Raw genomic sequence first — 21,538 nt, forward strand, 5'->3', positions numbered from 1 at the left:
TCCCTAATTTTAAACGCTTCTATCATATCACCCCATAATCTGGGATGTTCTATTGAAGACCCAAATATTTTAGTTTTTTTTTGTACTTCTTCCTACCAGGCAACATCCTAGAGAATCTGTGTTGTACTGACTCTAAATCCCCAATATCATCCCTAGTGTGGAGCCCAATACTGCACACAATCCTCTAACTGAGGGTTTATAGACGCTCATCATTACCTCTAGGCAAAGGAACATAGGAATTGCCAGACAGAATAAGACCAAGGTCCATCTCGTTCACCTTCCACCATCCTGGTAGTTGCATGATGCTATAGTGGAGCTGTTGATGAATCATAGCAATCAATCTCTATCAGTTAATCTACAATAGACCTAGACACAAGGTGAGGAAAATCTCAGTGATGGAAAGCTTTCGGAACCAGAGGTCCAAAGTCACCCGTCACTGCCAAGCATGCTATACTTTTATGTTCTATACCTCTTGATACAAAACCGAGAATTCCATTGGCTTTTTATGACGTTATCAACTTGAAGTACTACCTTCAATGTCCTGTGAACCTGTAACCCAAATCCCTCTGCTCTTCCTGAGCACTAAGCCTACTTCCAGTCCAACTATAAGTACTGCTGTTATTGTCTTTACCAAAATGCATCACCTCACACTTACTGCCAGTGAATTCCATCTCCCACTTTTAGCCTATTCGCTCATTTTATCAATATCCATCCCTTGGCAGTTTCCTTTGGTCTTCTAAAGAATTAACTCCTCCACTTATTTTGGTATCATTCGAAACATCTGAACTCCAGAGACTTGATTACACTGCAGTGCAGTATTGAGGAAGTGATGTACTGTCTGAGGGGCCGTCTTTCAGACAAGATGTTAAACTGAGACCCTGTCTGCCCACTAAGGTGGATGTTAAAGATCCCATCGCACCTTCTGAAGAACATGGTGTTGGGTTTAGGATACTCACTATCCTTCCCTTATGATATAGGCATGTGGACTCAGAGAGAGAGAGAGAGAGACATCTGATTAATATTTTTTATTGATAATCTGACAAATACAAACCATCACATGCACTGCTCATGGGATCAGATTCAGTTATACTCATGAAGAGAAAACTCATCAAGGTTTGTAAACTGTGTCCTCTAGACGGCTCACGCTAGCCTTATACAAGATTAAGTAGAATTCCTAATGTTCAGTACCTTTATACGGTTAATCACGTTCCTAATGTTCAGTACCTTTATACGGTTAATCACGTTCCTAATGTTCAGTACCTTTATACGGTTAATCACATACCTAATGTTCAGTACCTTTATACGGTTAATCACGTTCCTAATGTTCAGTACCTTTATACGGTTAATCACGTTCCTAATGTTCAGTACCTTTATACGGTTAATCACATACCTAATGTTCAGTACCTTTATACGGTTAATCACAAACCTAATGTTCAGTACCTTTATACGGTTAATCACGTTCCTAATGTTCAGTACCTTTATACGGTTAATCACGTTCCTAATGTTCAGTACCTTTATACGGTTAATCACATACCTAATGTTCAGTACCTTTATACGGTTAATCACAAACCTAATGTTCAGTACCTTTATACGGTTAATCACGTTCCTAATGTTCAGTACCTTTATACGGTTAATCACGTTCCTAATGTTCAGTACCTTTATACGGTTAATCACGTTCCTAATGTTCAGTACCTTTATACGGTTAATCACGTTCCTAATGTTCAGTACCTTTATACGGTTAATCACATACCTAATGTTCAGTACCTTTATACGGTTAATCACGTTCCTAATGTTCAGTACCTTTATACGGTTAATCACGTTCCTAATGTTCAGTACCTTTATACGGTTAATCACGTTCCTAATGTTCAGTACCTTTATACGGTTAATCACGTTCCTAATGTTCAGTACCTTTATACGGTTAATCACGTTCCTAATGTTCAGTACCTTTATACGGTTAATCACGTTCCTAATGTTCAGTACCTTTATACGGTTAATCACGTTCCTAATGTTCAGTACCTTTATACGGTTAATCACATACCTAATGTTCAGTACCTTTATACGGTTAATCACGTTCCTAATGTTCAGTACCTTTATATGGTTAATCACGTTCCTAATGTTCAGTACCTTTATACGGTTAATCACGTTCCTAATGTTCAGTACCTTTATACGGTTAATCACATACCTAATGTTCAGTACCTTTATACGGTTAATCACGTTCCTAATGTTCAGTACCTTTATACGGTTAATCACGTTCCTAATGTTCAGTACCTTTATACGGTTAATCACGTTCCTAATGTTCAGTACCTTTATATGGTTAATTACGTTCCTAATGTTCAGTACCTCTATACGGTTAATCACGTTCCTAATGTTCAGTACCTTTATACGGTTTATCACATACCTAATGTTCAGTACCTTTATACGGTTAATCATGTTCCTAATGTTCAGTACCTTTATACGGTTAATCACGTTCCTAATGTTCAGTACCTTTATACGGTTAATCACATACCTAATGTTCAGTACCTTTATACGGTTAATCATGTTCCTAATGTTCAGTACCTTTATACGGTTAATCACGTTCCTAATGTTCAGTACCTTTATACGGTTAATCACGTACCTAATGTTCAGTACCTTTATACGGTTAATCATGTTCCTAATGTTCAGTACCTTTATACGGTTAATCACATTCCTAATGTTCAGTACCTTTATACGGTTAATCATGTTCCTAATGTTCAGTACCTTTATACGGTTAATCACATTCCTAATGTTCAGTACCTTTATACGGTTAATCATGTTCCTAATGTTCAGTACCTTTATACGGTTTATCACATACCTAATGTTCAGTACCTTTATACGGTTAATCATGTTCCTAATGTTCAGTACCTTTATACGGTTAATCACATTCCTAATGTTCAGTACCTTTATACGGTTAATCACGTTCCTAATGTTCAGTACCTTTATACGGTTTATCACATACCTAATGTTCAGTACCTTTATACGGTTAATCATGTTCCTAATGTTCAGTACCTTTATACGGTTAATCACGTTCCTAATGTTCAGTACCTTTATACGGTTAATCACATACCTAATGTTCAGTACCTTTATACGGTTAATCATGTTCCTAATGTTCAGTACCTTTATACGGTTAATCACGTTCCTAATGTTCAGTACCTTTATACGGTTAATCACGTACCTAATGTTCAGTACCTTTATACGGTTAATCATGTTCCTAATGTTCAGTACCTTTATACGGTTAATCACATTCCTAATGTTCAGTACCTTTATACGGTTAATCACATTCCTAATGTTCAGTACCTTTATACGGTTAATCACATACCTAATGTTCAGTACCTTTATACGGTTAATCACGTTCCTAATGTTCAGTACCTTTATACGGTTAATCACGTTCCTAATGTTCAGTACCTTTATACGGTTAATCACGTTCCTAATGTTCAGTACCTTTATACGGTTAATCACGTTCCTAATGTTCAGTACCTTTATACGGTTAATCACGTTCCTAATGTTCAGTACCTTTATACGGTTAATCACGTTCCTAATGTTCAGTACCTTTATATGGTTAATCACGTTCCTAATGTTCAGTACCTTTATATGGTTAATCACGTTCCTAATGTTCAGTACCTTTATACGGTTAATCACGTTCCTAATGTTCAGTACCTTTATACAGTTAATCACGTTCCTAATGTTCAGTACCTTTATACGGTTAATCACATACCTAATGTTCAGTACCTTTATACGGTTAATCACATACCTAATGTTCAGTACCTTTATACGGTTAATCACGTTCCTAATGTTCAGTACCTTTATACGGTTAATCACGTTCCTAATGTTCAGTACCTTTATACGGTTAATCACATACCTAATGTTCAGTACCTTTATATGGTTAATCACGTTCCTAATGTTCAGTACCTTTATGCAGGGAGGAGGAGCAAACTGACCATGGCACCGTGGTACAGGAAACCGTTCAAGTGGGGGGAGTAAAAAGTAAGGTGGATGTAGTAGGCGACAGTATAGTTAGGGGGGATAGACACTGTTCTCTGCAGCCAGGAGCGCGAGTCCCGAAGGCTATGATGCCTACCCCGGTGCCAGGGTAAAGGACATCTCCCCCGGGCTGGAGAAGAACTTGGAGTGGGAGGGGGAGGATCCAGTTGTCGTGGTCCACGAAGGTACCAATGACATAGATAGGACCAAGAAAAGGTTCTGTTCAGAGAGATGGAGCAACTAGGGACTAAATTAAAAAGCAGAACCACAAAGATAATAATCTCTGGATTATTACCTGAGCCACGAGCAAATTGGCATAAGGTCAATAGAATCAGGGAGATGAATGCGTGTCTCAAAGATTGGTGCGGGAGAAGTGGGTTTCGGTTCGTGGGGCACTGGCACCAGTACTGGGGGAAGAGAGCGCTGTTCCGTTGGGACGGACTACACCTGAACCATGCTGGGACCAGAGTTCGAGCGAATCGAATAACTAGGGAGGTGGAAAGGGCTTTAAACTAAATAAAGGGGGCGGGGGGGGGGGGGGGGGAGGGTCCCGGTGGAGAGAAATCTAGAATGCTAAAGAGAAAAGACAAGGAAGCAGTGCAGGAAAGTGATTGGGGTAAGGATAACCAGATAGTGTCAGGAAGGGACAGAGCGTACAAACAAAGGAGTGCACTAACAAATAGGGTCCGGGTAAGAACAAATGAGACAAATAGCGCCTTAGTACAAAAAACTGTTAAGATGTCTAAAAATGTTAAAGAGACAAATCTAAAGGCACTGTATCTCAATGCACAAAGCATTCGGAATAAGGTAGACGAATTAATAGCACAAATAGATGTAAACGGATACGACATAATTGCGATTACGGAGACATGGCTGCAGGGTGACCAAGGCTGGGAGCTGAATATCCAAGGATATTCGATATTTAGGAGCTGAATATCCAAGAATATTCGATATTTAGGAAGGACAGGCAAAAAGGAAAAGGAGGTGGGGTGGCGTTGTTAGTAAAGGATGAAATCAGAGCAATAGTGAGAACGGATATTGGCTCAGAAAATCAAGATATAGAATCAGTCTGGGTGGAGCTAAGAAGCATCAAGGGGCAGAAAACATTGGTGGGAGTTGTCTATAGGCCTCCAAACAGTAGTGGTAATGTAGGGGATGGCATCAAACAGGAAATTAGAGATGCATGTAACAAGGGTACTACATTAATCATGGGTGACTTTAATCTACATATAGACTGGCCAAACCAAATTAGCAATAATCCTGTGGAGGATGAATTCCTGGAGTCTGTACGAGATTTTTTTTAGATCAGTACGTTGAGGAGCCAACTAGGGAACAGGCTATCCTAGATTGGGTATTGTGCAATGAGAAGGGGTTAATTAATAATCTTGTTGTGGGGTCCTTTAGGGAAAAGTGACCGTAACATGATAGAATTCATTAAGCTGGAAAGTAAAGTAGTCCAATCCAAAACTAGGGTCCTAAATCTAAACAAAGGAAACTACAAAGGTATGAGGAGTGAGTTGGCTATGACAAATTGGGGAGCTTCATTAAAAGGCATGACGGTGGATAGGCAATGGCTAACATTTAAGGAACGAATGCATGAATTGCAACAGTTATACATTCCTTTCTGGTGCAAAAACACAAAAGGAAAAGCAGCCCAACCATGGCTAACAAAAGAAATTAAGGACAGTATTAGATCCAAAGAGGAGTCATATAAAGTTGCCAGAAAAAGTAGCAAGCCTGAGGATTGGGAGCAGTTTAGAATTCAGCAAAAAAGGACCAAGTGATTGATTGAGGGAAAAATAGAGTATGAGAGTAAACTTACAAGGAACATAAAAGCGGACTGTAAAAGCTTCTACAAGTATGTAAAAAGAAAAAGATTAGTGAAGACAAATGTAGGTCCCTTACAGTCAGAAATGGGAGAATTTATAATGGGGATCAAGGAAATGGCGGAGCAATTAAACAAATACTTTGGCTCTGTCTTCATGGAAGAGGACACAAATAACTTCCCAGAAATGCTAGGGAACCAAGGGTCTAGTGAGGGGTAATTAAAGGAAATTAGTATTAGTAAAAAAATAGTGCTGGAGAAATTAATGGGACTGAAAGCCAATAAATCCCCAGGGCTTGATAATCTGCATCCCAGAGTACTAAAAGAGGTAGCCATGGAAATAGTGGATGCATTGGTTGTCATCTTCCAAAATTCTATAGATTATGGAACAGTTCCTGCAGATTGGAGGGTGGCAAATGTAACCCCACTATTTAAAAAAGGAGGGAGAGAAAACAGGGAACTACAGACCGGTTAGCCTAACATCAGTAGTAGGGAAAATGCTAGAGTCTATTATAAAGGATGTGATAACAGGACACTTAGAAAATATCAACGGGATTAGGCAAAGTCAATTTGGATTTATGAAAGGGAAATCGTGTTTGACAAACCTACTGGAGTTTTTTGAAGATGTAACTGGTAGAATAGATAAGGGAGAACCAGTGGATGTGGTGTATTTGGATTTTCAGAAGGCCTTTGATAAAGTCCCACATAGGAGGTTAGTGTGCAAAATTAAAGCACATGGGATTGGGGGTAAAATACTGGCATGGATTGAAAACTGGTTAACAGACAGGAAACAGTGTAGGAATAAATGGGTCTTTTTCAGGGTGGCAGATGGTGACTAGTGAGGTACTGCAGGGATCAGTGCTTGGGCCCCAGCTATTCACAATATATATCAATGATTTGGATGAGGGAACCAAATGTAATATTTTCAAATTTGCTGACGACATGAAACTAGGTGGGGTTGTGAGGAGGATGCAAAGAGGCTTCAAGGCGATTTAGACAAGTTGAGTGAGTGGGCAAATACATGGCAGATGCAGTATAACGTGGATAAATGTGAAGTTATCCACTTCGGTAGGAAAAACAGAAAGGCAGAGTATTATTTAAATGGTGATAGATTGGGAAATGTTGATGTACAAAGGGACCTGGGTGTCCTTGTACACCAGTCACTGAAAGCAAACATGCAGGTGCAGCAGGCAGTTAGGAAGGCAGATGGTATGTTGGCCTTCATTGCAAGAGGATTTGAGTACAGGAGCAAGGATGTCTTACTACAGTTATACAAGGTCTTGGTGAGACCACACCTGGAGTACTGTGTGCAGTTTTGGTCTCCTTACCAAAGAAAGGATATACTTGCCATAGAGGGAGTGCAGCGAAGGTTCACCAGACTGATTCCTGGGATGGCAGGACTGTCGTATGAGGAGAGATTGGGTTGACTAGGCCTGTATTCACTAGAGTTTAGAAGAATGAGAGGGGATCTCATTGAAACGTATAAAATTCTGACAGGGCTAGACAGACTGGATGCGGGGAGGATGTTTCCCCTGGCTGGGGGGGTCTAGAACGAGGAGCCACAGTCTCAGAATACGGCGCAGGAAATTTAGGACTGAGATGAGGAGAAATTTCTTCACTTAGAGGGTGGAATTCTCTACCACAGAAAGCTGTGGAGGCCAAGTCACTGAATATATTTAAAAAGGAGATAGATAGATTTGTAGACACAAAGGGCATCAAGTGGTATGGGAAGAGAGCGGGAATATGGTATTGAGATAGGATCAGCCATGATTATATTGAATGGCGGAGCAGGCTCGAAGGGCCGAATGGCCTATTCCTGCTCCTATTTTTCTATGTTTTCTATGTTTCTAATCACATTCCTAATGTTCTGTACCTTTATACGGTTAATCACGTTCCTAAAGTTCAGTACCTTTATATGGTTAATCACGTTCCTAATGTTCAGTATCTTTATGTGGTTAATCGCATAAAGCTAGCGTAAGGCAGCCTGCCTTTAAATGATGACATACTTAAAGGTAGCCGCCAGTAACCAGGAAGTGGAGATGGCAGCAGCAAGCGGGAGGAAAAGAACAGTCAATTTTAGAGTGAGTTATAGTATCTCTTAAGCGAGATAAGGAGGAGGGATGCACTTTTGGGGTTGGAGGCAAAATGCCTGAAAACTGTGCTGCAGGAGCTGTTTGGAACAAAGTGGCACTGGCAGTGAGTGGGGCATCTCTAACTGGTAGGACACCCCCTGCATTTGTCACAAAAGGTTCAATGACCTGACAAGGGCAGTGAGATCAGTGCTATGGGCAAGATTCATTAGAACTAGAGACAAGGGTGCAATGCACACCATCAGCGTTCCAGCGCAACCCTGTGGAGTTCCACAGTGAGCAAGAAGTTACCCTGAGGAAAGGTTGCATAGACTAGGCCTGTATTCACTTGAGTTTAGAAGTTTAAGGGGTGAGCTCATTGAGATGTTTAAGATGATTAAAGGAGTGATAGAGAAAAACTATTTCCTCTGGTGGGGGGTGTCCAGAACAAGAGGGCATAACCTTAAAATTAGAGCCAGGCCGTTTAGGGGTGATGTCAGGAAGACTTCTTCACACAAGGGGTGGTGGAAATCTGGAACTCTCCCCCCCAAAAAGCTGTTGCGGCGGGGGGCGGGGGTCAATTGAAAATGTCAAAACTGAGATTGATATATTTTTGTTAGGTAAGGGTATTTAGGGTTACGGAACCAAGGTGGGTAGATGGGGTTAAGATACAGATTAGCCAAGATATAAGTGAACTGTAGAACAGGCTCGAGGGGATGAATGGCCTACTCCTGTCCTAATGTTCCTAACAGATGCATTGATCCTCTGGCCTGGATCGCTCCAGATTGCCTTCCCCCATATCCATACCTGCTTGTCTTGTGAAGTGTCTCCTTTCATGTGGCAGTTCACCCACAGCCTTTAGTGTTCCTTTTCAAAAGCTGAAATAACATGGAAAAGCAAATGTTTGGAGTTTGTTACAGACCACAATACCAGAGGATGCTAGGCAACTAGGACAATGCGGCCAATTACCTCCCCATCAGTCTACTCTCAATCATCAGCAAAGTGATGGAAGGGGTCATTGACAATGCTATCAAGCGGCACTTACTCACCAATAACCTGCTCACTGATGCCCAGTTTGGGTTCTGTCAGGACCACTCGGCACCAGACCTCATTACAGCCTTGGTCCAAACATGGACAAAGGAGCTGGATTCCAGAGGTGAGGTGAGAGTGACTGCCCTTGACCTCAAAGCAGTATTTGACTGAGTGTGGCATCAAGGAGCCCTAGTAAAACTGAAGTCAATGGGAATCGGGGGGAAAACTCTCCACTGGCTGGAGTCATACCTAGCACAAAGGAAGATGGTTGTGGTTGTTGGAGGCCAATTATCTCAGCCCCAGGACATCACTGCCGCTGATGTGCCTTCTTCAAGAGTTCATTTTTCACCTACCACCACCTAACTCACGCAGCCCATGGTTGGATTGTAGAGAGGCAGAAAGGTTTAGGGAGGGAATTCCAGAGCTTAGGGCCCAGGCAGCTGAAGGCACAGCTGCCAATGGTGGAACAATTAAAATCGGGGATGTGCAAGAGGCCAGAATTGGAGGAGCGCAGAGATCTTGGAGTGTTGTAGGGCTGGAAGAGGTTACAGAGATAGGGAGGGGGTGAGGCTGTGGAGGGATTTGAAAACAAGGATGAGAATTTTAAAATTCAGGCGTTGCTGGACCGGGAGCCAGTGCAGGGCAGCGAGCACAGGAGTGATGGGTGAACGGGACTTGGTGCGAGTTAGGATACGGGTAGCAGAGTTTATGTAGGGTGAAAGATGGGAGGCTGGCCAGGAAAGCATTGGAATAGTCAAGTCTCGAGGTAACAAAGGCCTGGATGAGGGTTTCCGCAGCAGATGAGCCGAGGCAGGGTCGAAGTCGGGCGATGTTATGGAGGTGGAAGTAGGCAGTCTTGGTGATGGCGCGGATGTGGTTGGAAGCTCATCTTAGGGTCAAATAGGACACCAAGGTTGCGAATGATCTGATTCAGCCTCAGACAGTGGCCAAGGAGAGGGATGGAGATGGATTCTAGGGAATGGACTTTGCAGCAGGGACCGAAGACAATGGCTTCCCAATATTTAGTTGGAAGAAACTTCTGCTCATCCAGTGCTGGACGTCGGACAAGCAGCGTGACAAATCAGACAGTGGAGGGATCGTGATAGGTGGTGCTGAGGTAGAGCTGGGTGTCATCAGTGTACAGCTTATGATGTCAGCCATGATACTGAACAAGAAAGTATTGCAGTCATTCCTTAAACACTATTTAGATAATTAAGCTGGGAAATATTCAGAAGCATAGCTCGGGGCATGGGGAGCTTAGATAACAACCTTAAAGGATTTGAGGGCAAAGATGTTAGCTTAATGTAATATTGGGCCTGAATTTGCTGGAGTGGTGTTTGGCTCAATTTGCCCTTCATATCATATATTTACACCTTACTGTGCTGGAACATTGATCCATCTACGGCATAGCAAGGTCAATGACGAATCAGGGACCTCATGGTCGGCGCAGCCAATGGCTTAACCCACAGACCGAGCACGTGGCACTATAAAAGCTGAGAACAGCCGCTATAACTCAGAGTGAGGCGCTAGGTCAGCGAACTGCAACTTCTGAAATCACCTTATATCAACTTCAAAAAATTAATAATACTTCAAAAAACGTTTTAAATGGCAGTTAAAAACTAATCTTTAGTGTCAGCACATCCCCTTTTCCACAGAAGCATCGCAGGAAGATTTAAAGAAAAAAAAATCGTAAAATGTTGTCCCCCCCAGGATTCATCCACCTCCTTGTCCCTCCCTTCTGAACAAGTCGTGGATGGTGGAATGGTGAAGGACAAAGGCATTGTGAGCACTTCCCCAATGATCTGTGTTAACACGCAGGATGCGCAGTTAGACATCGCAATTAGAACATTTACTAAGTGGTAACCCTTCCTGTCTATGAAAGTGACAGGTTCCTCACGCAGGTCCCATCCATGGCCGCTGCACCGGAGGAAGCCAGCAATCCTGTGGAAATTCATGGACCTGTCTCTTTGCTGCGCAGGAGTCATGTCATATTTAATGAAGTTAGATGCCCTGCGGAAGAGGGCATCTATCACCTGTTGACTGCGAGTCCTCACAGCCCCTTGGCAGATATTGCGCAGGTCTTCAGTGCCTGACTAGAAGGAACCAGAGCTGTAGAAATTGAGGGATGTCATTACCATTACCACTGACGAGGCCCTGCGGGAGGTAGGTCTGTTTCAGATCTTCGTGGAGGATTTCAGAGATGGCCAATTGCTTCCTTGGTGAAGCAGTCTGTACACGCACAGCTCCTCAACAATGCATCAAATGAGATCCATTCCCAGTCTACTCTCCAGGGTGGGGGCGAGTAGTGAGTTCAGATCAGTCTCTGGTCATGGACCTCAATTGAGGCACCTTCTCCTTCTGCTCCTCCTCCAGGTTTTCCATGATAATCATGAACAGGGCTTTGCTCAGGGGATAGACCATTACAACGCTTTCACCTTCCTAACACGTAGAAGGAGATAATAAGATGCTGGATGGCAAAACTGGCAAGAAAAGACTTCCATAACTGAGAGAATTAGAAAACGAAAACTCGAAGAACAATTTCTAGACCGCTGGGGGAAGACTCCACAGCTATAAAGGTCATTCTGCTGGCCTCCAAGGCTGAGAGTCATGTCAGGGCCATAACTTACATCAACACCAGGTCACTCGTGCCATTATTTTTCAGTCTAAGTGGCTGCGGCGCAAATAATAGCGTAAGTCCGGCAAACTCACTTCATTATTTACCTGGAAGTTTTACGCGTTAATGCATCATTACTATGGTGCAAGTTTCCAGCAAATTCAGGCCCATAATATTTAAAAATGGAAACGGAGTGGGACTAATTGAATAGCTCTTTCAAAGAGCTGGCTCAGGCACAATGGACCAAATGGCCTCCTTCTGTGCGTCTATGATCAGAGCTGCATGGTAATCGTGGAGGGAATTGGCAGCGAGATTCCAATGTAATGCCATTGTGAATGCTCCAGCCCAACTCTCCGAGATCTCTGCACTCCTCCAATTCCGGCCTCTTGCGCTGCCCCAATTTTCATCGGCCCTCCATTTGTGGCCGTGCCTTCAGCTGCCTCGGCTCTAAGCTCTGGAGTTCCCTTCTTAAATCGAGCTGATAGCCATTACAGAAACATGGCTGCAGGATGACATAGATTAGGACCTGAATATTGAAGGGTACATGACATTTAGGAAGGACAGGAAGGTGGGAAAAGTTGGAGGGGTGGCTCTGTTAATTAATGATGGTATTAGCACAATAGAGAGAGATGACCTAAGTTCAGGAAACCAGGGTGTAGAAGTGGTTCGGGTAGAGATGAGAAATAATAAAGGCAAGAAGTCACTTGTGGGAGTGGTGTACAGGCCCCCAGTAATCACACGGTAGGATGGAGTATAAAGGAAGAAATAATGGGAGTTTGTCAGAAAGGTACGGCAATAATCATGGGGGATTTTAATCTACATATAGGCTGGAAAAATCAGATGGGCAAAGGTAGCCTAGATGAGGAGTTCATGGAATGTTTTCGGGATAGTTTCTTACAACAGCACGTTCTGGAGCCAACCAGAGAGCAGGCTATACTAGACCTGGTATTGTGCAACGAGATAGGATTAATTAATGACCTCATAGTGAAGGCGCCCCTAGGTAGCAGCGATCATATGATGATTGAATTTTACATTCAGTTTGAGAGAAGAGTGGGTCTATGTGGTAAACCACTGTTCTACCTGTCTGTGTCTGTATGTGTATTCCAATAGGTACAGGTCTGGACATGCCTCGGCTGACTCCTCCCACTATTCCAGGTATATAAGTGACTACCTCCCAGTCCCTTAGTATTCTGGATGGGTCGACCACTCGAGACAAGACCTTCATTCCTTAGTTAATAAAAGCCTGATTGTTACTCGCTCAACCTCAGTCTTTTGAGTAATTGATGGCGCATCAATTTTATTAACTAAATTTTTTATAATGGAGAAGATCCTCACACCAGCATGCCTGGACCTGGACAGTCGGGAAGCGGACGCTTCCACCAAGTTTGCTCACTGGCTCACGTGCTTCGAGACATTCCTGACTGCCTCCACTGCGGTCGAAACGGATGCGGACAAACTGTCTGTCCTGATCTCCAAGGTGAACCACCGAGTGTACTCAGTCATCCGGGACGCGACCTCGTACACAGCCACCCTCCAGCTCCTCAAGACCCAGTACACGCGCCCTGTGAACGAAGTATACGCTAGGCACCTTCTGGGGAGTCGCAAGCAACAACCTGGGGAATCGACTGAGGAATACCTCCAAGCACTGTCCGTGCTTGGCCGGGCCTGTGGGTGTAAGGCGGTAACGCCCACTAAGTACACCGAGGAACTGATCCGGGATGCCTTCGTAGCGGGCCACAGGTCCAACTACACCCGACAGCGACTGCTGGAGCAGAGTGACCTCACCCTCGACAAAGCCTCCGAAATCGCAATAACGCTGGACGCAGCCTTCCGGGGCATGGATGCCTACTCCTCTGCACCGTGGACGCCGTGGGGAACGACAACCTGGGACACGGTAGGACAGCCCCATAGCACCGTGCCACCCCAGCCACAGCCCAACAACGGCCCAACTACCGCAGCAGTGTCCCAAAGCCAGACAGCAGTATCCCAAGGCCAGAAATGCTACTTCTGTGGCCAGGCCAAACACCCCAGAGCACGCTGCCCGGCGAAGAATGCGACCTGCTCGGGCTGCGAAAAAAAGGGACACTACGCCAGCGTCTGCAAGGCCAAAGCCACCCCGAACGCCAGCAGCACCGCGTGTGGGCCGTGCGAGCCGCCATCTTGGGCCCCCAACAGCGCCGCGTGGGGGCCGTGCGGGCTGCCATCTTGGGCCTCCCCAGCCATGTGCGGACCACCGCAGCAGCAGCCATCTTGGACGACTCCAGCCACATGGGAATCATGGACGCCGCCATCTTGGACACCAGCCGGGACGTAGCAGACCGCCGACCCCCCCCCATCTGATACCCGCAGCGACACACCGACCCCTACGCTGGCCTCTGTGACGCTGGACCAAACGAGACCGCACCAGCTAGCTCGGTCCAAAATGGACGTTAAGGTAAACGGCCATGCAATAAACTGCCTTTTTGACTCCGGGAGCACAGAGAGCTTCATCCACCCCGACACGGTGCGGCGTTGCTCTCTCCCAGTCCTGCCTGCGCACCAGCGGATTTCTATGGCCTCCGAGTCCCAGTCAGCGGACATTGGCGGCTACTGCGTGGTGACACTAGTAGTAGACGGGACTGTGTTCAATAATTTTAAACTCCTGGTCCTGCCGGACCTCTGCGCTGCCGTTCTACTGGGGTTGGATTTCCAGTGCCACCTCAAAAGCGTTACGATGGCGTACGGTGGCCCCCTCCCCCCACTCACAGTCCGCAGCCAGCAGCCTCCAAATTGCCCGCCGCGCACCAGATGCAACCTCTCCACACTCAGAGTCCCACCCCCCCCACTGTTTGCTAACCTCACCCCCGACTGTAAGCCCATCGCCACAAAGAGCAGGCGATACAGTGCCGGGGACAGGGTTTTCATCAAAACCGAAGTGGAGCGGCTCCTGAAGGAGGGGATTATTGAGGGCAGCTCCAGCCCCTGGCGAGCCCAGGTTGTGGTCGTTAAGACCGGCGAGAAACAACGCCTGGTCATCGACTACAGCCAAACAATAAACCGCTACACCCTGCTGGACGCCTACCCACTCCCCCGCATAGCTGACATGGTCAACCAGATCGCGCAGTACCGCGTCTTTTCGACCATTGACCTGAAATCAGCATACCACCAGCTCCCCATCCGCCCTGAAGACCGCCAGTATACTGCTTTCGAGGCAAACGGCCGCCTCTATCACTTCCTTAGGGTTCCCTTCGGCGTTACCAACGGGGTCTCCGTCTTCCAAAGGGAGATGGACCGGATGGTCGATCAAAACGCGCTGCAGGCCACTTTCCCTTACCTAGACAATGTGACCATCTGCGGCCATGACTTGCAGGACCATGACGCAAACCTCGAGAAATTCCTCCGCACCGCCCAACTCCTGAACCTGACATATAACAAGGAGAAGTGCATATTCCGCACAGACCGCCTCGCCATCCTTGGCTGTGTTGTGGAACACGGGGTCATCGGTCCCGACCCGGACCGGATGCGTCCCCTTATGGAACTCCCACTGCCCCACTGCCTAAAAGCTCTGAAGAGGTGCCTAGGGTTTTTTTCCTACTACGCTCAGTGGGTCCCCTGCTATGCAGACAAAGCCCGTCCACTGATCAAATCCACCTCTTTTCCCCTGATGGCAGAGGCCCGCTTGGCCTTCCACCGTATCAAGGAGGACATTGCCAAAGCCACCATGCACGCAGTGGACGAATCCATCCCCTTCCAGGTGGAAAGCGATGCGTCCGACTTCGCTCTGGCCGCCACCCTTAATCAGGCGGGGAGACCTGTGGCATTCTTCTCACGAACCCTCCAGGGCCCGGAGACCAGACACTCCGCGGTCGAGAAGGAGGCCCAGGCTATCGTGGAGGCTGTGCGTCATTGGAGGCACTACCTGGCCGGAAAACGATTTACCCTGCTCACTGACCAGCGTTCAGTTGCTTTTATGTTCAACAACAAGCAGAGGGGCAAAATCAAAAATGACAAGATCTTGAGGTGGAGAATCGAACTTTCCACCTACAATTACGAGATCTTGTACCGGCCTGGGAAGCTCAATGAACCCCCAGATGCCCTATCGCGTGGCACCTGCGCCAGCGCGCAGATCGATAGGCTGAGGGCCCTCCACAATGACCTCTGCCACCCGGGGGTCACCAGGTTCTTCCACTTCATCAAGGCCCGCAACCTGCCTTACTCCATCGAGGAGGTCAGGACCATGACCAAGAACTGCCAAGTCTGCGCTGAGTGCAAACCGCACTTTTATAGACCAGACAGAGCCCACCTGATAAAAGCCACTCGCCCTTTCGAACGCCTGAGCGTCGATTTCAAAGGGCCTCTCCCCTCCTCCGACCGCAATGTGTACTTCCTCAACATCATTGACGAGTACTCCCGGTTCCCGTTCGCTATCCCCTGCCCGGACATGGCCAGTGCCACGGTCATTAAATCTCTGAACAGCCTCTTCACCCTGTTCGGTTTCCCCAGCTATATCCATAGCGACCGGGGCTCATCGTTTATGAGCGACGAACTCTGCCAGTACCTGCTCGCTAGGGGTATAGCCACAAGCAGGACCACCAGTTACAACCCCTGGGGGAACGGACAGGTGGAAAGAGAGAATGCAACAGTTTGGAAGGCCGCCCTACTAGCCTTAAAGTCTAGGGGCCTTCCGACCTCCCGCTGGCAGGAGGTGCTCCCCGATGCGCTCCACTCGATTCGGTCACTGCTCTGCACTGCCACCAATGCCACCCCTCACGAGAAAATGTTTGTCTTCCCAAGGAAGTCCACATCGGGGACATCGTTACCACCATGGCTGACGTCCCCAGGGCCGGTACTACTGAGAAGGCACGTGAGGGCCAATAAAACGGACCCCCTGGTCGAGAGGGTCGACCTCCTCCACACCAACCCCCAGTACGCTTACATTGCGTACCCGGACAGGCGGGAGGACACAGTCTCCAACACAGTCTCCATACGAGACCTTGCACCCTCGGGGACCGCTGTAACCCACTACCCATTACCACCCCCCCCCCCACGACCCGATATCCAACCCCAGCAGCCGGCTCGCCTTGGACCGTCACCCACGAGGACTACACTCCAGGGCCCCAGCCTACACGGGACGCGACGCCGGAAGCTCCACCACCCCTGCCGTCGCCACGTCGATCACAGCGGCAGACAAGACCTCCGGAGAGACTCCAATACACAAACTTTTAAATTCACCCCGCCGGACTCATTTTTAAACAAGGGGTGAATGTGGTAAACCACTGTTATACCTGTCTGTGTCTGTATGTGTATTCCAATAGGTACAGGTCTGGACATGCCTCGGCTGACTCCTCCCACTATTCCAGGTATATAAGCGACTACCTCCCAGTCCCTTAGTATTCTGGACGGGTCGACCACTCGAGACAAGACCTTCATTCTTTAGTTAATAAAAGCCTGATTGTTACTCGCTTAACCTCAGTCTTTAGAGTAATTGATGGCGCATCAGTCTAAGACTAGTATTTTAAACTTAAATAAGGACAATTATGAGGGCATGAAAGCAGAACTAGCTAAAGTGAACTGGCAAATTAGGTTAAGGGATAGGTCAATAAAGTTGTAGTGGCAAACATTTAAGGGGATAATTCAGAATATATAGAATATATATACATTCCAACAAGAAAGAAAAATTCCAAGGGGAGGACCCACCATCCGTGGTTAACTAAAAAAGTTAAAGATAGTATCAAACTTAAAGAAAAAGCATATAATTGCGCAAAGATGGGTGGCAGGTCAGAAGATTGGACAGAATATAAAAAACAGCAAAGAATGACTAAAAGATTAATAAGGAGAGAAAATTTAGAGTACGAGAGAAAGCTAGCTAGAAATATAAAAACAGATAGTAAGAGTTTCTATAGATATTTAAAAAAGAAAAGAGTTAACAAAGTGAGCGTTGGTCCTATAGAAAGTGAGTCTGGGGAATTAATAATGGAAAATAAGGAGATGGCAGTTGAATTGAACAGGTATTTTGCATCGGTCTTCACTATAGAGGATAGAAGTAACATCCCAGGAATAGCTGTAAATCAGGAAATGGGAGGGAGGAACTCAAGAAAATTACAATCACCAGGGAAGTGGTACTGAGCAAATTGTTGGAGCTGCGGGCTGACAAGTCCCCGGGTCCTGATGGACTTCATCCTAGGGTCTTAAAAGAAGTGGCTAGTGAGATAGTTGATGCATTGATTCTAATTTTCCAAAATTCCCTAGATTCAGGGAAGCTTCTATTAGATTGGAAAATAGCGAATGTAACTCCTTTATTCAAAAAGGGGAGACAGAAAGCAGGAAACTACAGGCCAGTTAGCTTAACATCTGACATAGGGAAGATGTTAGAAGCTATTAATAAAGATGTTATAGCAGGGCACTTAGAAAAGTTCAAGGTAATCAGACAGAGTCAACATGATTTTGTGAAAGGGAAATCATGTTTAACCAATTTATTGGAGTTCTTTGAGGAAGTAACATGTGCTGCGGATAAAGGGGAACCAGTGGATGTACTGTACTTAGATTTCCAGAAGGCATTTGATAAGTTGCCACATCAAAGGTTATTGCGGAAAATAAAAGCTCATGGTGTAGGGGGTAACATATTAGCATGGATAGAAGATTGGCTAGCTAACAGGAAACAGAGTAGGCATAAATGGGTCATTTTCTGGTTGGCAAGATGTAACGAGTGGTGTGCCACAGGGATCAGTGCTGGGGCCTCAACTTTTTAGAATTTATATAAATGACTTGGATGAAGGGACCAAAGGTACGGTTGCTAAATTTGCTGATGACACAAAGATAGGTAGGAAAGTAAATTGTGAAGAGGACATAAGGAGGCGACAAAGGGATATAGATAGGTTAAGTGAGTGGGCAAAGATCTGACAGATGGAGTATAATGTGGGAAAATGTGAAGTTGTCCATTTTGGCAGGAAGAATAAAAAAGCATATTATCTAAATGGTGAGAGATTGCAGAGCTCTGAGACGCAGAGGGATCTGGATGTCCTAGTGCATGAATCGCAAAAGGTTAGTATGCAGGTACAGCAAATAATTAGGAAAGCTAATAGAATGTTATCATTTATTGCGAGGGGAATTGAATACAAAAGTAGGGAGGTTATGCTTCAGTTATACAGGACATTGGTGAGACCACATCTGGAGCACTGTGTACAGTATTGGTCTCCTTATTTAAGGAAGGATGTAAATGCGTTGGAAGCAGTTCAGAGAAGGTTTACTAGACTAATACCTGGAATGGGCAGGTTGTCTTATGAGGAAAGGTTGGACAGGCTAGGCTTGTATCCACTGGAGTTTAGAAGAGTAAGAGGTGACTTGATTGAAACATATAAGCTCCTGAGGGGTCTGGACAGGGTGGATGTGGAGAGGGTGTTTCCTCTTGTGGGAGAATCTAGAACTAGGGGTCACTATTTAAAAATAAGGGGTCGCCCATTTAAGACAGAGAGGAGGAGAATTTTTTTCTCACAGAGGGTCGTGAGTCTTTGGAACTCTTCCTCAGAGGGCGGTGGAAGCAGAGTCTTTGAATATTTTTAAGGCAGAGGTAGATAGATTCTTGGTAAGCAAGGGGGTGAAAGGTTATCGGGGAGGCGGGAATGTGGAGTAATCGGATCAGCCATGATCTTATTGAATGGCGGAGCAGGCTCGAGGGGCCGAGTGGCCTACTCCTGCTCCTATTCGTATGTTTGTAAATGCCTCCGCCTCTACACCTCTCTTTCCTCCTATAAGACCCTCCTTAAAACTTACCCCTTTCACCTGTCCTAATACCTCCTTATGTAGCTCGGTGTCAAATTTTGTTTAATAATCGCTCCTGACGTGAAGCGCCTCGGGATTTTTTTTTTTACTACATTAAAGGCGCTATATAAGTGCAAGTTGTTGTAACAGATGAGGGCGGCTTGTGCCCAGTGGATTCGTTTAGCAAAGCAGCCCAGCTCCACAGTAAGAAAGAACTTGCATTTATGTAGCGCCTTTCACCACCTCGGGACGTCCTGCAGCGCTTTACAGTCACTGAAGTACTTTTTGAAGGGCAGTCACTGCTGCACTCTTTTGGTGCACACAAAAACAAATAAACTAACAAACCATTAAAGCAAACTTAACAACTTAAATTAAAATTTGTTTGCCAGGGGGGAGGTGATGATGCGCGCCAGTCCCTCCGGGAGCGCCCAGCGGTGGCGGAAGGCCTCGAGCGCGCCGGCGGACACCGCGTGCTCCGTCTCCAGGGCCGCCCGGGCGCGAGCGGGGCCGCGGACGAGAGGCGGGCAGGCAGTGGGGTCGAACGACACCCTCCCCCCTTACCCCCGCCGGACCAGTTCGGTCACTGCAGTCCAGTGGGGACTCTTTTTGTTTGGACCCAAAAAAAAAACAATTGGACTGTAAATAAACAAAAGTTCAACTAAAACTTAACAAATTAAATTAAAATTTGGTTTTCCGGGTTGATAATGCACTCCAGTCCCCGCGGCGCCCACCGGTCGCGGAAATACTCAAGCGCGCCGGCGGACACCGCGTGCTCCGTCTCCAGGGCCGCCCGGGCGCGAGCAGGGCTGCGGATGAGAGGCGGGCAGGCAGTGGAGTCCAACGACACCCTCCCCCCTTACCCCCGCCGGACCAGTTCAGTCACTGCAGTCCAGTGGGGAATGTCAGCTGGCTAAAATGCGCACAGCAAGATCCCACTAACAGCAACAACAACAAAATGTGATCAACAACACCACCCCCCCATCCCACCAGATCCCATCTGCTGTCAGTGATGTTGGTTGGCTGAGGGATAAAGGCAGGGCAGACGGGGGCTCTGGTTGGGATCTCTGCCAGCCAGCTGGGAGGGCAGAGAGGGGCCAGCAGGCCTGCGGGGATCGGCGAGCCGAGCTGCTGGTGTGTGGGAGAGGCCGCTCGGTGCGGCTCAGACACTCCCTCCCTCCCCCCCCGCCCGGCCGACCACACCAAGCTCCGCCTGTTGCTTGGCAGCGAGCGGCGAGCCCTGAGCTGCAGCCTGGGGTGGGGGTGAGGGCCGCCGGCACCGAAACACAGGCCGGGGAGGGGAGAGGGGCCCCGGGGCCGGGCCACGGGCCGGGCCAGGGTGGCAAGGGTCGAGGCGCCCGCTCCGGATGGCGGCGGGCTGCTGGGCCAAGGCCGGGGCCTGGGCCGTGTGAGGCGGGGCCCGGGCTCCGGGCTCTAGGCCCCGGCCAGGATGCTGCGGCAGCTGCTGCACCGGGGGCTGAAGACCTGCTTCTACCGCCTGGGCTTCTTCATCGGCAACCACCCGGTGTTCTTCGCCTCGGCGCCCGTGCTGCTGGCCATCCTGTTCGGCGCCAGCTTCAGCCGCTACCGGCTGCAGGACAACATGGAGTACCTGTTCGCCCCGCGCCACAGCCTGGCCAAGATCGAGCGCAGCCTCGTCAACAGCCTCTTCCCCGTCAACCAGTCCAAGCACCTGCTCTACTCCGACCTGCAGAGCCCTGGGCCCTACGGCCGGGTCATCATCACCCGCTCGGCACCGGCCGGCGGCAACCTACTCGACCCGCACCACAGCCGGCTCATCCTGCAGGTCAGCAGCCCACCCACTCACCCGGCTCATCCCACCGGATTCCCGGCTCATCCCACCAGACACCCAGCTCATCCCATCAGATACTCACCTCATCCCATCAGATACCCAGCTCATCCCATCAGATACTCACCTCATCCCACCAGATACTCACCTCATCCCATCAGATACCCAGCTCATCCCACCCACTCACCCGGCTCATCCCACCAGATACCCAGCTCATCCCACCAGATACCCAGCTCATCCCACCAGATACCCACCTCATACCATCAGACACTCACCTCATCCCACCAGATACCCAGCTCATCCCACCAGATACCCACCTCATACCATCAGATACCCAGCTCATCCCACCCACTCACCCAGCTCATCCCACCAGATACCCAGCTCATCCCACCAGATACCCACCTCATATCATTAGATACCCAGCTCATCCCACCCACTCACCCGGCTCATACCATCAG

General features: G+C 47.3%; 2 protein-coding genes across 3 annotated transcripts in view; one reads left to right on the forward strand and one right to left on the reverse strand.

The window, feature by feature from the left end:
* The window catches only part of epsti1 (epithelial stromal interaction 1), a 157,157-nt gene extending 136,188 nt beyond the window's left edge, over positions 1 to 20,969 (reverse strand). The window contains exons 1-2 of the mRNA XM_086006113.1: positions 20,883 to 20,969; positions 8,698 to 8,768 (exon numbers count right to left, since the gene is read on the reverse strand). The gene's annotated coding sequence lies outside the window, so the exon portion shown is untranslated. The remainder of the gene's footprint in view (positions 1 to 8,697; positions 8,769 to 20,882) is intronic.
* ptchd1 (patched domain containing 1) overlaps positions 20,468 to 21,538 on the forward strand; it is a 78,637-nt gene continuing 77,566 nt past the window's right edge. For both annotated transcript variants that reach the window (XM_086006107.1, XM_086006108.1), the window contains exon 1: positions 20,468 to 21,077. In XM_086006107.1, the coding sequence (XP_085862233.1) occupies positions 20,721 to 21,077 (357 nt within the window). In that variant the 5' untranslated portion in view covers positions 20,468 to 20,720. The remainder of the gene's footprint in view (positions 21,078 to 21,538) is intronic.

Source organism: Somniosus microcephalus, chromosome 14, assembly GCF_052327205.1.
Source record: "Somniosus microcephalus isolate GS21.2 chromosome 14, FLI_Smic_1.0, whole genome shotgun sequence".
NCBI classification, from domain to species: domain Eukaryota; kingdom Metazoa; phylum Chordata; class Chondrichthyes; order Squaliformes; family Somniosidae; genus Somniosus; species Somniosus microcephalus.